The 22,472-nt window shown below is 41.2% G+C and overlaps 2 protein-coding genes across 6 annotated transcripts in view; both read left to right on the top strand.

Moving 5' to 3' along the window:
• SGMS2 (sphingomyelin synthase 2) overlaps window positions 1-11,245 on the top strand; it is a 41,864-nt gene extending 30,619 nt beyond the window's left edge. For all 5 annotated transcript variants that reach the window (XM_082759216.1, XM_082759213.1, XM_082759214.1 and 2 more), the window contains exon 6: window positions 496-11,245. In XM_082759216.1, coding sequence (XP_082615342.1) covers window positions 496-699 — 204 coding nt within the window. In that variant the 3' untranslated portion in view covers window positions 700-11,245. The remainder of the gene's footprint in view (window positions 1-495) is intronic.
• A 955-nt stretch (window positions 11,246-12,200) lies between these two features.
• On the top strand, window positions 12,201-22,247 carry CYP2U1 (cytochrome P450 family 2 subfamily U member 1). Its single transcript, XM_082759506.1, has 5 exons — window positions 12,201-12,769; window positions 14,741-15,373; window positions 17,453-17,614; window positions 18,656-18,823; window positions 19,250-22,247. Exons 1-5 carry the CDS (start codon window positions 12,337-12,339, stop codon window positions 19,426-19,428), a joined length of 1,575 nt encoding a protein of 524 aa, XP_082615632.1. The 5' UTR covers window positions 12,201-12,336; the 3' UTR covers window positions 19,429-22,247.
• The last annotated feature ends 225 nt before the right edge of the window (window positions 22,248-22,472 follow it).

Here is a 22,472-nt window from a genome sequence, read left to right as displayed (position 1 = left end):
AGGTTGCTCGAGGTAAATGGTATTTCTCACCATCTTGAAATTCCATTGGCGGTTCTGCTGTAAATGTCATTTAAAAGTATATTATTCAGAAGATATTTTCACTTACTTCAGTGTTTTCAAGTAGGAACATAGAAGGGCTTGAGAACTGACATTTTATACTCGTTTTCAACTACTAGTCATTAATGGAAACACGACATGCCTGAAAAGACTCTCCTTCAAAAAAACTTGAGTGCTTTATCTCCCTGGAGTAATTAGAGTATCCCTTTCTGTAGGGTGCTCAGGTTGTAGTATATGTTTGTATTGTAGCCTACTTGAGTACTCATCAGTCTTTTTTCCATGCTAACTGCAATGTATTTACCTGCATTTTTGCAAGACAACATGCCTTTGCAGACATGCATGTGAATATTGCCTCTTTTGGTCTTAAATGGTTATTAGTGCTTTAAACTGATTGTCTCTTTGTGTTCTTTTTCTCCTTACCTACTTTTGTCAATACAGACTCTGAAGGTCTCTTCGCAGACAAACTTTCTTTCTCGAGCATGGTGGTACCCAATATTTTATTTCTTCGAGAAGAACGTGCAAGGCTCTGTCCCTTGCAGCTTCTCCTGGCCAATATCTTGGCCTCCTAGCTGCTTCAAATCTTCATGCAAAAAGTATTCACGGGTTCAGAAGATGGGAGAAGACAATGAAAAATCTACTTGAAGAAAAGCATCTGCTCTTTTTTTTTTTTTTTTTTACCAAAACGTTAATGCTGTAACCAAAGTTCTTAAGAGGACTATGCTAACTGAAGAAGTGGACCAAACTTCTGTGCAATTGATTGGAAAGACAATTGTAGATGAATATATTGCCGTTTTGTAATGTTTTCCTATCATCATACTGTACAGACTATTCTACTCTTCAGTGCTAGTAGAATGCACCACTGATGGGACTTTTCCTGAAAGAAAATGGAGCAGGACTTTGCTTTACTAATGAGATAGAGGTGCCAAAGACCCCATTAACACTTTCGGTACTAACTATTGCTCATCCACAGAAGCACCCAAAAATGTCATCTTCAGAGATCTGGAGTGTAAGGGCAGACATGCTAAGCTGTAAAAGCACGATATCAGTGTATTGAAGTATACAAATAATAACACAGTTGTGAGAAGTGGTTTGTTGCACTATCCTTGCTAATGAAGGTAAGACCTTTACGTGACTAGTAGAGCTGGAGGCAAGTCTTGAATATTTTCTACATGCTGTGGGCATGAATATCTTATGACCCTAAAATACTACTACCCCTACTATCTTCCATATACTCTACTATATATCAATTTTTACATTTTTATTAATATTTTATATTTAAACTGTTGTGCTACCGGATAACTTTGCAAATTAGGAATAGCTGCTACCATCAGAGCTCAAGGAACCTAAAACATTATTTTTTAAAAAGGACACGATTTCAAAGTCTAAGTCTCTAACTGCAGTTCAGCCTTGTGTATAGAGCTATACAGTGACTGTTGGTGTATGTATATGCATATACACAAAAGCACACACTGTGTAGTTAAACATGTTAACCAAAACTACTCATCTGGAGAGTGATCGTACTGTTGATAATTCAGGCAAAGTCCTGTTGATCTCACCTGCTTGAGAGACCGGGTTTGAAATGGGGCTATATTTAAAGTGAACTTTTAATTTTAGTAGCTATTTTCTGCTGAAACTATGTAGCAAGTTTGCTTGGGAGCCATAGTTCTGCATCAAACTTACTTTTTTACCTGTTGGCACATATTTCTGTGACTTAATTGGAGGAAAAAAAAAACACACAAAGGAAATAAGAAAACAACAGTAGCATTTCTTCAATTACTACCTAAAAACATTTCATAATAAACTTCACTGGGGTATAACTCATGCAAATTCCGTGGTTTTCCCCCTGGGGTTTTAGTCAAACTAAAATGGGTATATGAGCCTGTTGGCTGAGAATGTAGGAAACTACCATGGTGTGAACATGTAACAACAATGCAAATTGACAGCTACCTGGTTCTTGTTGCTTTTTGTTTTGTATTGTTGGGGGGAAAAAAAAAGTAGGAAATTGGCATGCCATGCTTAACAACCCATTGTCTGTATTCATTTCTGCAGTTAACTCAGTTTCATTTCCAAGTCTTCAGTTAATCCTGATAGCAAAGCAAAAACTGCGTTAAGAGTTGAGGTGGAAATGGTGTTTATTTTAAGAATGTCTTGAACTGAGTAACAAGTGTGAACATAGTTTAAATAATGACAACTTCTTTAAAAAAGAGTCCAGTTAAAGTATTAAAATGCAATACAGAGTATTTAAATACGATTTTTTTAGTTAAGGGGATCAATAACTAAGTTGTATATGAGAATTAATGTGCATTTCAAATATTTTTGTGCGTTATTGAAGAAAAATACAATAAACAATGTTCCTTACAATATATTCTTGGCAAAACTTAGTTAAGAAAGAAATTCTGCTGTTTTGGTTTTATTTTAAATAAGCTTCTCAGAATTTTCTAACATGCCCCTGGAAGTTATGTGTGTATGGACATACCTACGCAGTCATTTGCTTGCTCCTTATAGATCTTGAGCTGCTAAAAGGCTGGAATCAAAACACTTGCATAAAAGTCCTTTTTTATTGTACCACTGACTTAGTTCAATGACAGTCTGTAAATCTCCCAAGATGCTTGTTGGATCACTATAACTTCATAGAGCATAATATCTTTCTGAAACTGAACTCTAGGCTTTGATATCTCAAATAGGTTCATGATAAGCCACTACTAGTAATACTATCTTCTAGAAAATAGTGAATGAATTTCACTAGTGTTAACCATGCCTTGAAAATAACATGATGCAAAGCGTTCCAGTAAGGAGCTTAAACAGTGGCTTTCATCTGGTGGCTGAATAATAAAATGCTTTGATAACAGGTAACTAATCATCTGCATAGCCACTACTATGTCTCTGAGTTTTCTGTAAAATATCTGCCAGGTAGAATTTCTTCATGCAGGATTAAGTTTCTTTTTTGCACAGGAAACTCCTATTGATGGAAGGAGAAAACATAATACAATGAAAACGTTTTGCTTTTATTGGTCAATGTGAGCTTTCATTCTGCTGCTCAATCTGATAGAAGCTTCTATGGGAATGCAGAAGGAAAGTAAGTGGCAGCCATTGCGCAAAATAGTTCCTGTTCTGGCTCAATCCCACCTTAAGTGCTCAACTTTTCTCCACTGTATCAAACACCTCACAAGGGTGTGTGTTTACTTTACAAAAAAAAAAAAAATCCTTTATCTCTATGGCTTTAAATTGTTCTTGCAAACTTAACACAGATGTGCTTGAAGACTTTTGGGGCCTATATATATGGTGATGAAATGGGGTAAGTAATGCTACATGGTAGCTCTTACTGCTGTAGTAGTCTATCCAATCCAAAACACAGCTGGTACGTAACTTCAAGAACATAGTGATCATTGCATATGAACTGTAAAGCTGAAAACAGTTTCTAAGAGGGAAGGGGATTGCAGTGGGTGAGAAGAACAGGAGGATCTTGGGATCCATGTAACTTACTGGTCACTTGATTCTAGGCAGATCTGGGCTACGTATGCCCTGCTGATTAGCAGTATGTTATTTATTTTTCCTGGGGTTATGATAATCTTAGATGTCATGAGCTACACCTGTACTATGGCTATAAATAAAACGCTCCTTCTCTCTACTGAAGAGCATCTACATGTTGAACTTTCTAGGCACTTTAAAAAAAAAAAAAAAGCTACACTTGAACACCTGCTTATCAGCATGCTTTGAATGCTGCTGGGTGCTCTGCATTGCCTAACTAAAGTTAACCAAAGTTTATTGGGAATTCAAATGCCAGACTGCATTTAACAGCTTAACCTCAGCATTTCAAGTGTGCTGCTACGTTGTCATGCTGCAGACGCTGAGTTCCGATGTCAGAAATGAATAACGCTTGAAAGCCCTGTAAATTGAGATGTCTGCTAGGTGCTTAGCACTCCCTTGTGGATGTGAACGGTACTAGATGCTAATCATTCTCCGCTGTTCTTGGAAAGATAGCTACAGTTGGGGTAGTAGCAAAAAGCTGTGCCAAACATTTGCTATGAACTGTAGCGCTGGATTTTTTATTTTTATTTTTTTCAAAGGAGGGAGGAAAATCAAGACTCTTATGTTAAGAAAATACAGCCTTCATATAACCGAGAAACAAAGCGCAGTAATAAAATACTCGTGAGTTCTGGAATACTTCTAAGACATGAGAGAGAATTCTGTTAATGAGATCATTGCAAATCCTCTTACCCACATCTTAAACCTCAATCTGTTCGAACTCTGACTTTCTCCCATCATTAGTATCGGGGTAGATAACTTATCCTGCCTATGTTTGGTACTGAACCAAATCACTTGTCTTTTTTCAGCAGACATGAAATATGACTTATGGCTCTGAATCTCCATTAGTTTCAGGGCAAGATGAAGTCTGCCCATTTACTATTAAAGGAACTTTCCCCACATCTGTTTCTTAACTTACCAAAATTATCTTAAAGATTCATGGGGTAACTTTAAAAACCTGCTCAATCTAACGGGTGTATTGAACAAATCTTTGGAACTAGTTTTCATTTCTGGCTGACTTCAGAGCTGTAAAGCTCCATTGGCATCTTTATCTGTACAAAATGTTTTGGACTTGCTTAGGCTTCTGTAGGTGCACAACACTAAAATGATTACTGTAAGACTGAACAATTCCAAGTCAAAGTGTTCCCCATACTGGGCACTAAAATTAATGGGACTTAAATTCTGTTACTGAAAAAAAGGATCTTAAAATAAATACTTCTGTTGGCCACTATTCAAATGTGTTGCTGGTTAAGTGCACATAAAAATGTCCCAGCATGCCACCGAAGTAATTCTGCTTGTAAGTTAAGCTTCTTATGTTACTTTATGATGCTTTCCAGTGCAAGGGAGAGTGCCAAGGCACTGAGACTGAACAGAAAGCCTTTGCGTTTTAGTATTTAAAAAGAAAAAGTAAGGAAGATGAATACATTGGAGTGACCGTATTATTGCTTTTTTACAAGAAATTGAGCTACCACTACAACTAACTTCCAAGTAAGGCAGAATTATATGCAATAGTGCTGTGAGGAATGTGTGACTGGGAAGTAACAGGCACTATAAAGTGAAGTGCTTAACAGTAGAGATGCACGTCTGCTGTCAGCTGTGCTGGTTCTCATCCATAATATCCCCTATAAGAAAAACATGTGGATAAGAGATGCTTGGAGATCTAAAAAAATAAAATATTAATTTTTGTGAGCAGTTCCTCCAAGCTGTCGCTAGTAGTTCTTGAAACGAGAACAAAGTGCTGTGATACTTACCATATACTGAACCTTGTCCTAGTTGGCTCAAGTTTCTCCGGATTTAACTATTTGTTTAAACCTTATTAACCTAGAAAGTATGTAAGCTATCTCTGCCTAGCCTGAAATAATCACAAAATGCTGCAGGAGAGCAGTTGTGCTTCTGAACTCATCTTTTATTTCACTAACCAATCTTTCAGTTATAAACCACTTAAAACATTAAGATGTAGTAAATTATGCCGCTTCTAGCATGGATCTGAAATAATTCTTGGTGTTGAGGATTCTTTCTCTCCTGATGAATATTATTGCTTAAAACCAGAAGACAACTCATTTTCAGTGGAAGTGTTTTAATTCCTAGGGACTTGGAACTTAGCAAATACTCGAAGCTCACTTTCTGTGGTTAGCTGCTGTGGGCTAGCACTTAAAGATGCAACCCATTAAAGGAGGACAGGGCAAAACAGCTGCTGCTGGAAGAACATTTTCAATTCAGGTGACTCTTTGGTTGCATGCTACAGGTAGTCTTAACTATACCATAGTAGAAAAATGCTGTATTTATACAATTATGCTTAGCTGTGTTCAAATGTGGCGTTCTCAGATGATGCTCTACTGCTTGCCACTGCCTTTCCTCTAGATGAGCAGTGAGTATTTTGTCCTTCACTTGCTGTACGGTTGTTCCTAAGGGAGTTTAGTTCTGGTAAATGTCAACGGAAAAAATGTGGCTCTATTATATCTGCAGTGCCTGAGGTGTTTTATAAAGTCTCTGTGTGAGTTTCCTCTAGCAGAAATGCTCATCCTTCAAGCCATGGCTATATAATGTTAATTTCAGGTCTTGTATTTGCCTTCTCTATAATAAGGTCTTTTAGTGTTGGTGAAACTGGGAAGACTTTACAGGGGAATCTACTTTGTGCCAACTGAGATTAATTTTCAGAAAGTATCTTTGCCAAAATATATCTGAAGATGACTTTTCTATCAAATGGGGTCAGAAAAAATTCTGAACTCAAGGCGGAAACGTCACGCAGGCACCAAGCAGGCCTGTGCAGGGTGCTCTGTTCTGCATACATGATACTGGAGGTGGAACACAGCCTCATCTTTTCACTGGGGAAAAAGTCTGGGTTTTACTTGCATAACAGGCTGAGCCATCTTTGCTTGTCCTTTGGGGATTCTTTCAGACCAAGGGCCCAGCACCAGAAGTAGCAGCAGTTAGAAAGCCTAGCAAAGATCACTTCAGTCCTTCCCATGCTTTTCTCTTCTGTAAAAGGCAGCCCACTGTAAAGCCAGTTACCGGAGAGCTGTGTTTCAAGTCTGCAGCGTATGTAAGCTGGTATTAGGTCCAGCGTGTGAGCCGCACTTGAAGCAAGTGGGTCTGTTTGCATACTACTTAAATGATTAGGGGACAGCTGGAGTGCTAATGCTAAGAATGTGGCGGGGAAATCTATCTCCCTGCTTGCTTGCATCTTCCACCCGGTGAATTATAACGGTATGGACCTTAAACAATACAGCTGAACTTCAGCCTCTCCTCTACTTTGGTTAACTTGTTATCAGGGCTTCTTTATTACTGTAAAAGCTGGTTTTACATTCCAATTTTTCATAGTTTGTGGCCATTCAAAATGCTGCCTACGTTTAGCATAAGCTGCCTTGAGCTTCTATCTTTATTCACTTGCTTCTATTAATTACCCTCTAAGCGGTGTGGTGCAGAAGAATGATTTACATTCAAGAAACCTTTTGGCTTGATTCGTAATTTTGAAGCTATCTTTGCTGGACACATCTTTGCACTACTTTCAACCTGAAATTATCTTCAAGTACGAAACCTACCATCCTGGGGCATGCTTCTTTGTCAGAGATCAATTGCTTTGAGAAATTCTTGCTCTGTGAATGTTTAGTACGTTCATTTTGGTTTACTGACTGATCCAGGAGGGCATGTCTGAGCGTGGTAAAGATGAGTTCTGGCTGTAAGGCACCCAGGAACCTGAAAGAAAGAGGAAATAATGATCTGTGGGCTGCAGGTCTTACCATTTCCATCTGACTTTGAGGAGAACTGTGGAGAAGTCCAGAGGTTTCTGTTTAAAAACAACACAGGACATCACTTCTGACTGCAATATGGTTCTGTTGTCATCAGCCAACAGCTTTTCTTGTATTGCTTCTCCTAGGTTGAATTCCTAGCTTTGTTAATTGGCGCTACGTATCCAGCCTAGGAAAACCTATGCCAGAAGTGTCGTTGGCTGCTGAGGAACCAGAGGTGGTAATACAGGAATGCTGTGGGGTATGCATGCTTAGATACCAATATATGGCCACTTTCAATTGTCTTTTTTTATGGCTTTGGGATCCAGTTCTACAAACACATGCAGCATAACCCTATTTTAAAATATGGTACTACTTTAGGCCTTCTGTGCTGCAGTTTCTACTGATGTCTGCAAACTGGGCATCCTTTTTATGCAAGTTATTTCGAACTAGCAAGAGTTAGCTCTCAAACTGTAAAATTTTCAGGATATTGTGACACTTTCTAGCATGTCAGCAATTCTGGTTGAGTGGGTGACAACTCAGTGTTATAGTTTGCTGTATGCCATGAGATACTAGAGTTGTGATTTGTAAGACGCTGCGATCTATGTTCACTGTATAAAAAACTGTTGCACTAGCTGTACTTTAAAAAAAAAAAAAATAGCAATAATGTAAGCATCTTATAGCTTATCTGAAAAGGTGCTATCTGTCATGATCACTTGCACTGTTGACCATGAATTTGGTAAAAATGTTGAAGAAATTTGTCCATTGTGGTTTTTTCACTTGGCACATAAGAGTTTAAACTTTTTATGGTCAGCCTATGTACAAAACAAATGCAATACTTTGGACTACTTACATGAACACACATCTTTTAAAATCAAAAATCTATGTCCATTTATGGTGCTAATAATCTCTTATCAAGAAAATTATCAAGAGCTGGTATTCTCTTCTCACCCATGAACATTAAGCAAAGCTGTTTTGACACCTTTTTCAATAAAGCAATTTCTCTATATTTTAAGCTTGTTCCAAATGCTTTTTATATAAATATGATCCTTTTCTATTTATTTTATATAAATAAAAAATAATTGTAAATATTTTAAAGGCAGGAAGAAGTTAGGAGTGTATATGGGTATAGACTAGAGGTCTGAGACTGAATTTTCATATGTACTTAGGATGGTTAATCTTTTGAAGCTTGGTCTAAAATGTAAAAGCTACTGGGTCGGGTTAAGGCATAGGCTAATAATTTAAGAAAAATGTTCTCTGGTTTCATCACTATTGTTGAAGCCTTGAAGACAGAAAAGGAATATGAAATGGACAAAACTGTACGAGAAGAACACTGATTACTCTCTAGCATAGGTGCATCCCTTGCTGAAGGTTTTGAAAAATATTTGTGAAGGGAGGTGACTGTAGCCATATCTGAAGAGCAGAAATGTAGCTTGACAAAATTATCAGGGCAATTTATAGTCAGACTTTATGAATAAAGGTGAGAAAGTCTTAAACTAAGACTGTTGAGACTATGGAAAAGTCCAGTCACTTTATAACTATTTTAAAACTTCACGAGCACCCTTTTAAGATTAAAATTAAAATTTTTAAGAAAATTTTCTTGTGCCTTCTGTTACAGAATATTTTTCTTTTGTTATTGTTTTGTTGCATATAACGAAGGGTAATGTGCTTCCTAATCACTTCCCATTGAATCTTCAGGCAGCAGTATCTATGTTTTCTCTCTGAGAGAAATCAAACCCTTTAGCTCTTGTCAAAAGCTCCTTACTTTCCAATTTGCAGTAGTGAAAGCACTGCCTGTAATATTTGGAAACTTTACTATAGCCAACTCTGAAATAAGTGAGATTTATGTATGAGAAAGTATGGAATAATCATTCCACTTCTGTGTGCTTGAACATACAGACTGGCTACAAATTTCATCCGCAATGCGCGTGAAGGTTGCGCCATAAGGTCTTAATGAACTGCTCTCTCTTATCTTATATACTGGCATAAGTTCTCTTGAATAATTTCCTTTTGTTACTTCAGGAAACAAACAAGCTTCTCTAAGATTTATTTTAAGGAACTCCTGTGTCTTTCGGAAGAATGTTCCAGTAATTTCACTTAAAGCAGAAACAAACAATTTAGGATAAAAGCAGGGTAAGATGGGTGACCTAGTGACAGGAATCTGCGCTGTCTCACCACTTCCCTCAGGGCTTGCTTTAGTAGTAGGAAATTTGGAAGAGCCAAAGAGAGAACAAAGTCATCTGCAACAGTTTTAAGCCGCAGTGGAATATAACTTTCTTATCTTAACTACAGGATGCCTCGGATAAAATTAGTTATATTTTTCATTTACTAAAACAAGTGCAATATTTTAAAAATATTAACAAATAAATGGCTGCATATATAAACACCCTGCAAAATGAAGCCTTTGAGCTAGTGACATGTACTTGACTAATTAGTGCAGACTTCTAGTGTTAGCACCTGCTGTGAGTTACAGGAATATTTGCCAGTGCACCAGTCTTACTCAGAGAACTTCCCAGTATCTTCAATGTGCTTTTAACAAAGGTTTTTGCAAATAAAGTGCCTATAAAAATAAACATCCAAAGGTTGCCTACAAGCTGAAATGAAGCATATGAAAACACAGCCCAGACTTAAAGAAAATAGGTGTTAAGTCAGCAGCTACATAGCTGTTGACAACGTAGGCTGTTGACTGTTATATAGTCATCTACTAAGTGTTGATAGGATTCAAAGGCTAAGATAAAGTTTGGGAAAGGAATATTATATTGGTTTTGAGGGCTTACTTTAAACTTCCAATTCTGCTTTGGCCTTAATTCTGTCATTTGGTTATCTTTAGTTCAAATCAATTCATATTTCTTTAAGTACCTAATGACTTTTTTTTTTTTTTTTTAAACTCTGGTGGGGTTGTTTGCTTGTTTCAGAGAGATTTTGCCTGTTAAAAGCAGAATCAGCAAATGCTTTGATTACTCAATCGAGGGCAAAACAGTTTGAGGAATGGATTTTTTCTTTAAGCATATAAGCACATGGGAGTTTATTTTTTTTTTTTATCCCACTCATAGTGGGACTGGGGAGGATTGATTTCCAAGGAAAGCATTATAGTGCTAAAGCTTGTACATGTAGTTTGTAGGGGTATAATAGGTTATTAAGAAAGTAATCAGTTATATTTTGCTGTTAATTTTGTTTTAAAACGAGGCTATTTGGTTCTAATCTTATTTGGAACAACTTTGACTTTATTGTTCCAACAATTGTTATTTTTAAGTATTCTACATCCATTTAATATTTCAGAGTAAAGTTTACATTTGATTAGTAAAGTCCCTTGAAATTACAAATATGCTTTATCAAAACTCATATAAAATTTAACCTCTGAGCAAGCTAGAAGTGGCCGTGTGCTACTGAAACCAATCTTTCAATTGCATATGGGGTGAAGGAGAATTTCTTTAGTCACTTCTTGAATGAGAAGGCTGAGAAGGAAGTGAGACTAGATTACTTTTATGTGAAGAAAACTAATGTAAAGTAAACAAATGTTTTTTTCAACTATGCTGAATAGCTTAGTTTATTTTCAGACTGCAGAACATAAACCTTTCCTTGAGACCGATTCAAATTTCCTTAATTCAGCTAAATTTTCGTGTTACCTCATGCTGTATCTTTCTAATAGATGACCTTTTCTTTTTGTGAATGTTGTAACTAACCACTGAATTTCTGCCAAGCACAGATGAAAAAAGTCTGCATTCTGTTCTGCTTTATGCTAATTTAAATGTGATCTTAGTTTCCACTTTGTTTCCTCAGTGGCTAGTAAAACATATGCTTGCTGTTGATATTAAAGAGATTACATCCACTTGCCTTAATTGCTGGGAGAAAACCTGACCTTGACCCTTTGAAGCTTTACGTATGTCCAAAACTCCTGTAACTTCTGTATTATTGCAATAAAACCTTTTTAATATAGTCCAGCTGTTGGCCAAGAGCTGCTTGTCATCTTTTCTCAAATGTTCAACTATTAAAAAAAAATTCGAGGGCAAGCACTACTTTTTTGTTGGTGATGGTGGTAGTCACTTGTAAAGGTGGTGTACTTGCATTTTGCCCTGTGTTTTCCTCCTTCTCATAAGGGAGAATGAAGACCACTTACTAAGCTCACTGATGCTCCTGCAAATGGTTTTGGAGAGCATGCATTAGCACCTTTCAACACCCACCTCCCTTTGTAGGTATTAAATTTTAGTTTGGGGAAGAAATTGCATTGAGGTGTAACTTCAGGGGGACAAGGGCACTGCCCCCTTTCCCTTCCCCTAAAACCCAGGTTGTTCTTGTGGGGAAGACTGAAAACTAAAGGCACCTTCCCTCTAAGAGGACTGTGTAGGACCATGGAGCCTTTCATCAAGAGCAGTTATTTGTAGTCCTTGGCTATACAAATACAGGAAAAATGTGGTGTGTTACACAGGACCTATAACCTTTAGTATCTGGTGAGGGAAAGAAGGATGATGTGTGCTTCCACATTTTCAGCTAAATCCTAATAAAAAATAGATTTAAAAAAAATGCCACTTTGGATAAATGGTAACAGCAACTCCCTTCTCACAGCTGTGGAAAGTCACTGCATGTTTGTGACAGACCTGCTGTCAAACCTGACTTAAAATAACAGCAGTGGAGGAGGAAAACAAGAGGGGAGCTACTCCGTTGCAATAGCTGCCCTGAACCTCCTGGGGGAGATTTTGGTTTTATTCTCCTGAATGCTTTTGCAGCCACCACCCTCAGCGCAGCGCGCCGCACCCCCCTTTGACTTATGAAGCGGGCCAGCTGCTGGGCTCCCCATCCGACCTCGGGGGCGCCTTTAAACACCGTTTTCCCCCAAAAAACCCATTCCAGCCACTAAATCGTAGTCCCTCGGCCCCATTCCCGTCCTCTGGGGGCTTTGCTGCCAGCGCACGGCGGCGCAGCCCGGCCCCGGGGCGGGCGCTGTGAGAGCGCCGGGGGCGGCCGCGCCGCCTCAGGCCTCGCCTCCGCCATCTTAGGGGGGAGCCGAGCGCGGGCGCCTCTCGAAGGGATGGCGGCGGGGCCGTGGCTGCTGCGGGTGCCCAGCGCCACCGAGCTGCTGCTGGCGGCCGTGTGCTGGCTGGGCTGCTGTTGGCTGCTGCGGAGGAGGAGGCGAAGGGGGGAGCCGCCGGGGCTGCCGCCGGGCCCCGCGCCCTGGCCGCTGGTGGGCAACTTCGCCTTCGCCCTGCTGCCGCCGCCCCTGCTGCGGAGGTGGGTGCTGGAGGTGTGGGGCCGCGGCCGGGGCTCCCCCGTCTTCTCCCCTCACGTCTTCCTCACCGGGCTCACCAAGATGTACGGCGGCATCTTCCGCCTCTTCGTGGGCAGCCGCCCCTTCATCGTCCTCAACACCTTCGGGGCGGTGCGGGAGGCGCTGGTGCAGCAGGCGGAGGTGTTCAGCGACCGCCCCTCCGTCCCCATCGTCCTGATGATCACCAGAAAGAAGGGTAAGGGGAGGGGATGGGGCCGGGGGAGGCCCTGTTTTGGGGAAATTAAAGCAGAAATAAGGCTCCCGAGCGGCATCGGGGGCATCTAACGGATGGGGCTGCCTTTAATTGCAGCGCCCAGCGCTTAATGAGCGCGCTGACATTTAGCGTGGATCAATTAAGATCAGAGGGACCTAGGCTGTATTGATTAAAAAGCAACCAGCTAGCATAGCTGCGTTTTTTTAAATTAATTTTAAAAAGGGATGGGCTAAGGATGCTGCTTTAGTGATATTAGATACATCTTACTGCTGTGCAATTCTTACAGGGCGTGAATATTGTCAGGTCCCGTAAATTTAGCGAGGACCAAGGTTGGAAAGGGGACGAGCAGCTAGAGACTGGAGCAGTTTGAGCTGTGCTGCTGCTGTAAGCAAACAAAACCACCCCAGCCCCGAGCCCTGGAAAGCCAGGTTGGTTATTGACCCGGCAAATTCAGCCCCAAATAAACCCCTTCCCGCACAGCCCTTCCACGTGTCTGATGACAGCAGCGCTGCCTGGAAACTGTACAGGAAAAAGGGGATTTGAAAAGTTTTTGGTTCTGTTTTTAAAGTGCCAGGTAATGGGCATTTGAGTAGGTTTCCTAAGGATTGTGTTTGTACAGAGAGGGGGAAATGCAGCGGATTCGCAGCCTGTACCGACTCATCCCAACGTCCTGCTTTAGGACTTTAGGAACTGGGTCGTGTGTTTATATTTTTCAGTCCATTGTTAATACTAGGAATAATGTAATCAGACAGCGTGGCTTTAAAGATTTCCAGCTCTGTGTTATATTGAGCTATTACACCTCAGGGACTGCAGACCCTTCAGGGTACAGCTGTCTCACGTTTCTGCAAATTTCTGTGTTTCTATCTACAGATTTCGTATTTGTTTATTCTCCTTTTTGTCTTAGGGGTTATGAACGTGAAGCCTTAACAGAAACAAAGGTGGCATTAAGTGTTGAAAAATGGTGCGTCTTCCTGTTGCCAATTTCTTGTGGCCATTTCTCTCCCATTTAAACTTAGCAGTAAGATTTGCAGTTGACAGTAGAATTGATGTTGCTTTTATAAAGTAACATTTTATTTCTGGAAAAAAACAAACAAACAAAAAAAACCTGATGATGTCACTACATTAGGAGAACAACAGCAAAACTCTCCCTTGTTTTGGTGACTTCAAGCATTATCGGGTTGACCAAGGAGTCCATCAGAAGTAGCTGGCAGTGTATTTTGGTTTTGTGGCAGTGTCTCTGGTGTGGTCTGTTAGGTTAACAGGAGATGTTTCTGTTTGTAAGTGAGCAACATTTACACGAAGGGAAGGAGCTGAGTGGTGTTTCGTAAGGATATAATTACCCAGAACGTGTGCCTAGAGGCACCAGAATTGTGGAGATGCAAGTCAGGTTGGCTCTGAATCTGGCTTCACCTTCCCTGGGTATTTGCAGCACGCGTATCCCTTACTTATATAGATTATAGCTGAAGAAATAGCATTGGTTAAGATGAATATGCGGTGCTTCCAGCCAGCTGGGCAGCTGAGCTCTGCCACAACAGCTCTCTGCCCAGCAGTCCTTCCCAAACTGAGCCTGCAGGGGCTGCCCACAGGCAGCAGCTCTTCAGGAACTGCTCCCACACGGCTCTGTCCCATGGGGTTCATCTCCCAGGAGCAAACTGCTCCAGCACGGGTCCCCCACGGGTGGGCAGCAGCTCCCCCCAGCCCTCCTGCTCCACCGGGGGCTCCTCCACGGGCTGCAGCGTGGAGATCTGCTCTGTGTGGGACCCATGGGCCTCCCAGGGCTGCTGTGAAGAAGTTTTGGGAGAGCTGTGTGCCTCCTCTAGCTCCTAGCCCAACGCTTGGGACAGAGTTGCCGTGTAACTTCCTTCTCTTCTGGTTTAGGGGTTGCAGGCCTGGGTAACTGTTTCCCCTTGCAAGCAGAGCAGAGTGGTTTCAGACTGTTTCTTTCTCTTCCAGGTGTTATTTTTGCACCTTACGGCCCTGTCTGGAAGCAACAAAGGAAATTCTCTCTGTCCACGCTGCGGCATTTTGGAGTGGGAAGGCACAGTTTGGAGCCCAAGATCATAGAGGAGCTGAAGTTCATAAAGGAGGAGATGCTGAAGCACGGGAAGGATGCATTTAATCCTTTCCCGATTATTCGCAACGCGGTGTCCAACGTTATCTGCTCCATGGCCTTCGGCAGGCGTTTCAACTACGAGGACGTCGAGTTCAAGACGATGCTGAAGAACATGGCCCGCGCACTGGAGCTAAGTGTGAACAGCTACATGATCCTGGTCAACATCTGCCCGTGGCTGTACTACCTCCCCTTCGGGCCTTTCAGGGAACTTAGGAAGACAGAGTTAGACATGACTGCTTTTCTCAAAAAAATAATTGCACAGCACAGGGATACGCTGGATGCAGCAAATCCCAGGGACTTCATTGATATGTACTTCCTCCACGCGGAAGAGCAGAAGAACAACAAGGAGAGCAGTTTTAATGAAGACTACCTGTTTTTTATCATTGGTGACCTGTTCATCGCGGGCACAGACACAACTTCCAACACGATCTTGTGGTGCCTGCTCTACATGTCCCTCTATCCAGATGTGCAAGGTAAGACCAAGTTCATTCTAGGGGTTTTATTCCAGGCTAAAAAACTCCAGATGGATTTTCAGAAGCAGAAGCAAACAGCTGCACTATAGAAGTCATTAGGAGTGCTGCTACTACACGTGCATGTGCAACAAATACAAACACAGAATCACAGAATTTCTAGGTTGGAAGAGACCTCAAGATCATCGAGTCCAACCTCTGACCTAAAACCAGGAATACTTTCCTCAAGTACCTGAGATTTTGAGGTTTTCAGGTACTTCAGCTGCTTTACAAGTTAGCAAATAGATAGTGTTTACAGCCCCTATCTGTCTGGAATAATCTGTTTAAATAGGTCAAGATCATAGTTTGTTGTACAAATAATCTGCGTCAACACAGGTTGTTGAGCAAAGGTTGCAAAGTAGGGTATCACTTCAGCAGACAAGGTTCACAAAGGACAGATTTGAAACAGTATCGCATGGGCTCATTCTTCTGTTTTTTTAATGATCCTGGGTTATCACTGCTTGACTTGATAGGCAGGTACAAGAATGAGATATGTTCTAAATTACACAAGTGATATCTGGAAGGGCTTTGTGGTGGTGTTTTTTGTTTGTTTGTTTGTTTTTTTAATCCCTGTCAATATATTTGTCTTGTTTCCTACAGGAGATGCAAGAAATGCATAACTTCCAGCAGTAGTAAATGGTGCAGACAGATACTTTCAGGACAGGCAAACGAAGGGCTGTTTGGGGTGGGGGGAAATCAGGGAGTATGTATTTGTCTGCTGAAGGCAGTTTTCCTTGTTACATGGGAAAGAGAAGAGGGATATGTGTGAGTGCGTGCTCACTCCTGCATGTGCGTGGATGGAGGCAGCAGGGAGTACTTTATTTCAGTCTGTTCCCTCACTTATTTTTGGCCCTGGACTTCTGAAGCTCTGTGAGATTTTTAAATCCATGAAGCGTAGTGGAGCAGGTACCCAAGGGCCACACCATTAACAGACCTCCTACTGTTTAGGTATTTTTTTTTGTTGTGTGTTCTTCATAGGAGAACTTGTTTTCCTAGCAAACCCAATAGGTGGCAGCAAATGTTCATTGAACGCAGCCCATATGACATTTTGGGGTGCTTCTCTGCCTCTGAAACCAGGAAACTTTTTGCACTGGGCTTTTATTTAATCTGGAATCGGCACTAGGGAGAGAGAAGAGCAAAAACTTTGAACTCTCAGAAGCCTGGATTCCACATCTTGGAAAAGGGAAGCTGGACCACCACAAAATAGTCAGGATATCAAGGGTGGAACCTGAAAACTGACTTCTTATTTTGGATGAAAGGCTGATTGTGGTGTCTTCTCCTCTTTCAAGGTTGTCTTTGAAGAAAGGGACAAACGAATACTTTGACCCTTTTTGCTTTATAGGACTGAGCGTGGAGATCAGCTCATTAATTTATGTTTTCCCTTTGCAGAAGGGCTGTGTGAGGGAAGGAACATCCTTCCTGGGGATCTGGGAAGTAGCTGAGTTTGGGTTCTGGGTTCTGTGAGCAGAAAGCAGGAAACAGCAAGAGCGAGTTGGGTGTCTGTGGTGCATGCAGTAACAGCACCAGAATGCCTGCTCCGGAGCAGAGTACCCAAAGCAGCTGCCTTGACATCTTGCCCATCTCTTCAGCACCTTTTCCAGTTGAGAGAACTGACTTTTTTTTTTTTCAGGGACCAGAGACCAGATGCAGCATGCAGTGCCTGCAGTCTGGCTTTGTTCTTTTTTAATTCTGGCCAGAAACTTGATGCTTTCAAGTTCAAGTTACCATATAGTTAAATGGCAAACTGAGGTTGGATCTGGAGCAGAGCTTTTCCTGTACTTCAGCCATGCAGCGGTGCTGTCAGTGTCTGTCCTGCCAGTGGCTTTCCCCTGGACAGTTGTCAAGATTGTGCTTGGTTGTTTTTTTCTTAAATGAGGCTGTTCTGTAGGCTTCTGCTGGCATAGCTATTCCTGCTAGGAAATCACGTCTCGCAGTCTGTTTTGACAAATCTGTGTAAACAATGAAGCATAGACAAGTGAAATTGAGGTCATGCCTTCTCACATATTGTGCATCTCTTTCATTTTTCTCACTCCCTTCGAACAGAGAAGGTTCATGCAGAAATCGAAGCAGTTCTGGGACGTGACAAAGTTCCCTCTCTCACCCACAAGGCTCAAATGCCCTTCACAGAGGCAACCATTTTGGAAGTGCAGAGGATGACGGCAGTGGTTCCCCTTTCCATTCCTCGAATGGCTTCAGAAACCACTGGTAAGCATTTGCAGAGACTTGTTCATACAGCGTTTCCTTGGCGGGTGAAAATCTGATGGGACATCTGGTGAGAATTTACAAAGGCCTCATTTATGCACTGGGACGTGTAACTTTGGTATGGGAAATGCCAGTCAGAGAGTGGGTGGGCTCAAGATACCCACCTAGGTAAGCAGCACGCCTGACCTGACATCCAGAAGTTTTCTAATGTAGAGTCTGTTTCCCAGAGGTCAGTTTGTGTTAACTCATGTGCTTTGTGGTAGTTAAAAGCTGAGAGGCCACCTTTGCATCGAACAGCAGAGCTGTTTTTTGGCTATCAGACACAAATCTCTGAAAATACTAATTTCAAGTAGCTGCTTTGCTTTGCTGAAAGGCATGTAACATACAGAACCCTACAATAAATATTCTTTTCAAGGTCTCTTTGTTGGCTGTGTTTCTGTAAACATAGCTGAGAACTGGTTGAAGTCAGCGGGAGGTAGCAGCACTTGGCTTTCAACTCCAGCACCGAACTGATTTGCTTTTCTACTGTTTTTGCTTGCAGGACGGGGAGGTGCAGCAGGCTGCAATGAGGCTGTAGTCACTTCAAAACCCTTTTGTGCTTACAGTTCAAAACCCACCCCTCTCCCTTATCTCCGCCTTCGCTGTGCTGGGGCTCTGTGGCAGCACAGGATCGGGAGGAAACTGGGTGACAACGCCTCCATGCAGCAGCGTGCCTTCCTGACTGCTGCTGCAGCTGTCCTGCTGGCACGCTGAGGGAGGCCTCGGAGAAGAGTAAAACGTGGCTGAGGCTTCTCCGCTGCCTTTTCCCTGCAGGGAGCTGTTGCCCTGGCTCGGTGTCTCTCTAGCTGCTCTGGCCTGCGTGATGCTGCCCCGGCGAGGCTAGCAGCAGTCACCTTTGCCTCAAGCTCCTGCTACGTTTGCAGCCCGCAGCTGGGGTTCTGTCTGATTGTCGTGGTGGTTTCCAGGCTTTTTTTTTTTAATAAGTCGTCTGTGTTTGCTCCTGGCAGTGTGTCAGATCCTCTGTCTTTGTGCTTTTGTCCGAAGTGCTGCAGGGATACACTATTCCTAAGGGCAGCGTCATCGTGCCCAACTTGTGGGCAGTGCACAGAGATCCTAACATTTGGGAGAACCCGGATGACTTTCAGCCAGCAAGATTTCTGGATGAAAATGGCCAGCTAATTAAGAAAGAGGCTTTCATTCCTTTTGGAATGGGTAAGATATCCACACGCACTCATGAGCTGCTTGGGGGTGGTGGCGTTTTTCAAGCAGAGGGCCTCAGAGGCGTGAGATTGACAAGGACTCACGGGACTTTCTGCAGAGCTTGTTTTATTATTTCACTTGGTGGCTTGCAAAATGGGTCGGGTTCCTCAGAGCTCCAGTTGCCAGGCAGAAATGGGAAGTGATGAATCTTACTTTGACACCACTTTTCCTACGGATGTAAATGCTGTTTATACCAGGCAGTAAACCTGAGCAAAATTCAGACTCAAATACTGGAGACCAAAGCTTTGGAAGTCTGCGATTTCCTCATGGCTTGAGCAATTCTGTGTTTGGGATATGCTAGGCTAGGAGTTGCATGTGTGTTAACAGCTGGCTCAGCAGCATCAAACGGTAACACATCTCTTTCTAACTGTTCTTCAGGTAAACGTGTGTGCATGGGAGAGCAGCTGGCGAAAATGGAGCTGTTCTTAATTTTTGCAAGTCTAATGCAAAGTTTTACCTTTGTGTACCCTGAAAATGCTACAAAACCATCTATGGAGGGAAGGTTTGGTCTAACGTTAGCTCCGTGTCCGTTCAAAATAATAGCCTTGAAGAGATGATGCAGCGTCACAAACGAGGAAACCAAGAAATACTGCACTTTTTAATTCCAGCTTTATTTTCTTTCCAGCCTTATTTTGATAATTTCTTACCAGAAAAACGGTGACTGTGTAGGCTTTCATTTCATATCAGTGAGAAAGATCCATTTACAGTTCTGGATAGAAAACATTCTTTTGGTTAGCTGTTGCATTCCACAGAGGAACTGACTGTATAGTTTGCAATTTGATACTAAAACTTGCTGGGCTTGAGCCCTCTGTCTGTTAAGCTAATGCTGTCCATTTGTCGGATGTTAATTATGGGAGAATGGTCCAAAACATCTGTTGCTACTTCAATGAATAATGATTATTATTTTGGTAAAAGCAGAATGTGAACATTTAACCCACCCAACATGTGAAGGACATTGTCTAATATCAGAAGAATTAACGATTAACAGGGTATTAGCATTTTCTGTGTAAAGAAACATTCTAGCAGAGCCTAAATAACAACAAATCTTTGTTTCAAAGGACTAAATGACACTTGCTTTAACCTTGGAGCATTCTTTCTTGTGAGGAAGTCATAGGTGTAGACTGGATCAAATCAGTCCCGATTCTCGGATCCAAACTTCCTTGACTATCAGGGCTCACTGTAAACACGATATGCATGTACCAACTCAAAAAAAAAATAATAATAATGCACATGCCAGGCTCACTTGGAGGTCAGACAAATCCTTGGACATGCCACGTTCTTAATCTGGGGGTCTGAAAGGAGTGCACAGCCTCTGGGCACAGATGTTTTATTCCTAAACATGAGAGCTGATTTCCCTAACACAAAGCAGAAGCCTGTTTTCTCTGGTGCCAAACAGATACTCAAGACTACATCTGTGCTTCGCATTCGCTGTTTTCCCCGAGTCAGAAGTGACGTTTTTTTCTCTGGCTGCAGCCTGGGTGAGACCAACAGCCTGCTCACCAGGGAGACCTCTGCGTGGATAATCCTGAAGCTGGGGCTTGCACTCAAGATTTTCCTGTACAGGCAGCGGGGATAGTACTGCCGCAACCTTTTTGGCTTTGAGAACTGGAGTCTTGCGTCAAATGCGCATCAAAGTGACACTATGGACATAGGTCTTAGGCATATAAAATGAGGAACGTGACAAACTTGAGGTCTGACTATAGAGGATGTTTCTTTGGTATCTCCCAAATGCCGTAAAAAGATCTGTTGTATGTATAAAAGTAATGTGACAGGACCTTACTCTTTTCTCATGCAGAATTTTGGTGCTGTTGACCTTTGTCAGAACGAGCGTCAGGGAAACCTGTCAGGTATTTCAGAACGGGGCACTCAGTAAAGCCATTTAAATAAAAAGATCTCTCAAATGTCTAAAGTAGTCTTTGAGGGATGTGTAACAATTAACCTTTACATAATTTTCTTAACAATCCTTAAATCCCTTTATATACCTTTTGAGCTATCAGTTTCGTATTAGATAAAATAAATATGTATGTATTCTTCTAAGGAATTTTTGTCCTTATTGGAAATATAGAAAATACTAGCAGTGCTCCTGATGTCAAGTTTACAAGACTGGAGTGTGAAATAGATTGTAAAGTGAAATTGGGAATTCTGTAGCATGAAACCTAAACTGCAAAAGAAAATTCAGTCCATAAGCTTTAAATTAGCTCTGTTTCTGTCACTTTTTAACTCAAAGTTTTAAAGCCAACTTGTGCCTAGCAAAGACTGTCAGATACTTTGGGTTTCAATTAAGCTTTTCCTTAGCTGTTACAAGTAACACAATGGCTTAGTTTCTGAATAATGAATTTGGTTGGTCTGGTACCCCTCTGTTTTTTGAGAACTTCCAGTTCTTATAAAATCTAAGTTTTTACTGTATAGGTTAGCCTGTGCTGGTGGATGTTTGTTTGTTTGTTTGTTTTTTGGTATGAAATTTTTGAAAACCAGATTGCACAATAAGAAGTTGAGTTTGCTACCATTGCTAATTAACTTGCACTAAAAGCTGACTTCATTGGAGTGATAAACATTTATTTCTTTAGCTTTATATTTTCCAATGAATAATATACAGTTGGGATTTTTGACTGGAAATCCTTAAATGCTTAATTTGAAAGCTAAAGTGAAATGCTGATAATATTTATCTTTCTGTTGAAATGCCTCTATAAACACATAATGATGTTAGTGTGCAACTAATGACATATAAAATATCTGTCCTTTTAATCATGAGGACATATTTGAAAAGCACTTTAGTATTTTATTGTTATTTTTTTAAAGATTCCAAAGAAGAGATGATTCACATAATCTCCTAGTATGTGGAATTATATATATTTGTGCGTGTCTTGCCTGCTGGATTTAGTTTAAAATGTCAGCTTTGAAAATTACTCTCCTACAAATAGCACTTTAAAGGTGTAATTTCTGGTGATACCTATAATCAAACACCGCGTATTGTGACAAGCTCAAAATAGTGATGTGGCGGTGCAGCCGTGTCAGTGTCTGCCTGAATCCAAGATGCTGTTGGAAGTGACAGTACAGACCTGCCTCTCATCGCTTCCAGATGCACTGACGTTGGTGTAGGATGCCACAAAAGTAACTAAACAATAGCAATGCAATGTTTGTGTTTTCAAAACCGTGTTGCCATCTTTGGTAAACTGTAAATAAAGTGGCAGCAGATCTGGTTTGTATTGTAAATTTATCCTTCCCTTCCCTTTTTTTTTTATTGGAGGAGGAAGCATCTCAAATGCCTTATTGAAAAATGTACATTTATATAAATGGATGGCTATTTCTGAATGATGAAAATGTCTTTATTTCTAAAAATTACTTCAGAATTTGCTTCAATGTAATTTTATTTTTAATAAAGTCATTCCTAAGTAAGTGCTTGACAGCTTTGCGCAGTTATTTTAATGAATTCCGTTTGTTGGCTAAGCTTGCAATATTTGGCATTTTACATGTTATGTAAAACAAAAAGCTTTTGAGTGAGAAGATGTTACAGAATGTTTTGGATGAGGAGTCAAGGAAGTAGTGGGAGGGTGGTGGGGGGGTGAAACTGGGAAAATATAATAGCAGGATGTTATGAGCA

The sequence above is a fragment of the Aythya marila genome (assembly GCF_965140915.1).
Source record: "Aythya marila genome assembly, chromosome: 4".
Taxonomy (NCBI): Eukaryota; Metazoa; Chordata; class Aves; order Anseriformes; family Anatidae; genus Aythya; species Aythya marila.
Note: the sequence above shows the minus strand (reverse complement) of the source record. Positions and strands in the feature narration are given on the sequence as shown.

Excerpts from the sequence above, each read along its gene's own strand:
- CYP2U1 (XM_082759506.1), top strand. The coding sequence starts at position 12,337 with ATGGCGGCGGGGCCGTGGCTGCTGCGGGTGCCCAGCGCCACCGAGCTG. Across the intron at positions 15,374-17,452 it reads CCTCTATCCAGATGTGCAAG|AGAAGGTTCATGCAGAAATC; the intron begins GTAAGACCAAGT and ends CCCTTCGAACAG. Across the intron at positions 18,824-19,249 it reads TTTCATTCCTTTTGGAATGG|GTAAACGTGTGTGCATGGGA; the intron begins GTAAGATATCCA and ends ACTGTTCTTCAG.